At 49.5% G+C, this 1,274-nt stretch overlaps 1 protein-coding gene across 25 annotated transcripts in view; it reads right to left on the bottom strand.

Moving 5' to 3' along the window:
• LOC107099056 (leucine-rich repeat flightless-interacting protein 1-like) overlaps nt 1–1,274 on the bottom strand; it is a 30,474-nt gene that overhangs the window by 19,691 nt on the left and 9,509 nt on the right. For 18 of the 25 annotated variants that reach the window (XM_015397012.1, XM_015397005.1, XM_015397011.1 and 15 more), the window contains exons 3-4: nt 341–358; nt 178–249 (exon numbers count right to left, since the gene is read on the bottom strand). The exons of the other annotated variants lie outside the window; for them this stretch is intronic. In XM_015397012.1, the coding sequence (XP_015252498.1) occupies nt 178–249; nt 341–358 (90 nt within the window). The remainder of the gene's footprint in view (nt 1–177; nt 250–340; nt 359–1,274) is intronic. 25 annotated transcript variants of the gene reach the window in all.

The raw sequence follows: 1,274 nt of genomic DNA, 5'->3' as shown, positions 1-1,274 counted from the left end.
GGGGGGGCAGATGGTGATGCTGATTAAATAAGTGGATTAGCATCAAGGCTAAACCTTTTATTTGTTATTATCCATATTTAACACAGATTATCATGCATTCAAACATGGCCGCCTGTTACCGCCACACACAGCACTGTTAACAGGAAGCAGTTTGTCATCACAGCACAGAGGCGCTACCATCCACTGCTCTATGTCTCCCCATTTACTGTCAGCCTGCTCGTCCAGCCCGGGGTTCAGACCGTAGTATTTCTGCTCACAGACACAGAGGGCAAAGGTCAACCAGCTGCGCTGCCTCCTGAGGCGCAGGCAGACATGATGGTCATGATCAGAGCGGTCCTACCTTCTGCACCTGAAAGATCTGCAGGAAGGGAGAGGAACAGCAGGAAGCAGTCATCAGCAGAGAACATGGAGGAGAAAGCAGCAGGAAAACATGAAGGATTTCAGGAAAGTGGAGAACCGTTCCCTGGAGGTTTAAGGCCTCAGACTGGGCCACCAGACGTTTCCCATCATGCCTCTGGGCTTCTGTCCAAAAAACGGTCCTTCGCTAACGAAGGATCAGGATCAGGACCGGAAACACCAGGAGGAAATCCTCCATCCAACAGAACCCGACACGTAGCGGAGCCACAATAAACACTAAGCTAGGTAGAAGTCTGGACTTTGACTAGGCCATCTCAGCATTTCAGCTATTCTGCTGCTGTGTCTGCTAACACCCAGCTGCTAACACCCAGCTGCTAACACCCAGCTGCTGCTAACACCTTGTACCAACAGCTGCATGCTAACATCCACATACTAACACCCACAAAGTAACACCCAGCTGCTAACACAAACATGCTAACACCCAGCTGCTAACATCCACAAAGTAACAACCAGCTGCTAACACCCACATGCTAACACCCAGCTGCTTACACCCACATGCTAACAGCCACATGCTAACACCCAGCTGCTAACACCCACAAGCTAACATCAACATGCTAACATCACGCTGCTAACACTAACATGCTAACACCAACATGCTAAAACCCGCATCCTAATACCCAGCTGCTAACACCCACATGCTAACACCCAGCTACTAACATCCACAAAGTAACAACCAGCTGCTAACACCCACATGTTAACACCCAGCTGCTTACACCCACATGCTAACAGCCACATGCTAACACTCATATGCTAACGCCCAGCTGCAAACACCCACACGCTAACCCCCACATGCTAAGCCCCACATGCTAACAACCACATGCTAATACCTTATGCCAATAATTGCATGCTAACACCCA

Source organism: Cyprinodon variegatus, unplaced genomic scaffold (genome assembly GCF_000732505.1).
Source record: "Cyprinodon variegatus isolate N-32 unplaced genomic scaffold, C_variegatus-1.0 Scaffold834, whole genome shotgun sequence".
Lineage (NCBI taxonomy): Eukaryota > Metazoa > Chordata > Actinopteri > Cyprinodontiformes > Cyprinodontidae > Cyprinodon > Cyprinodon variegatus.
Note: the sequence above shows the minus strand (reverse complement) of the source record. Positions and strands in the feature narration are given on the sequence as shown.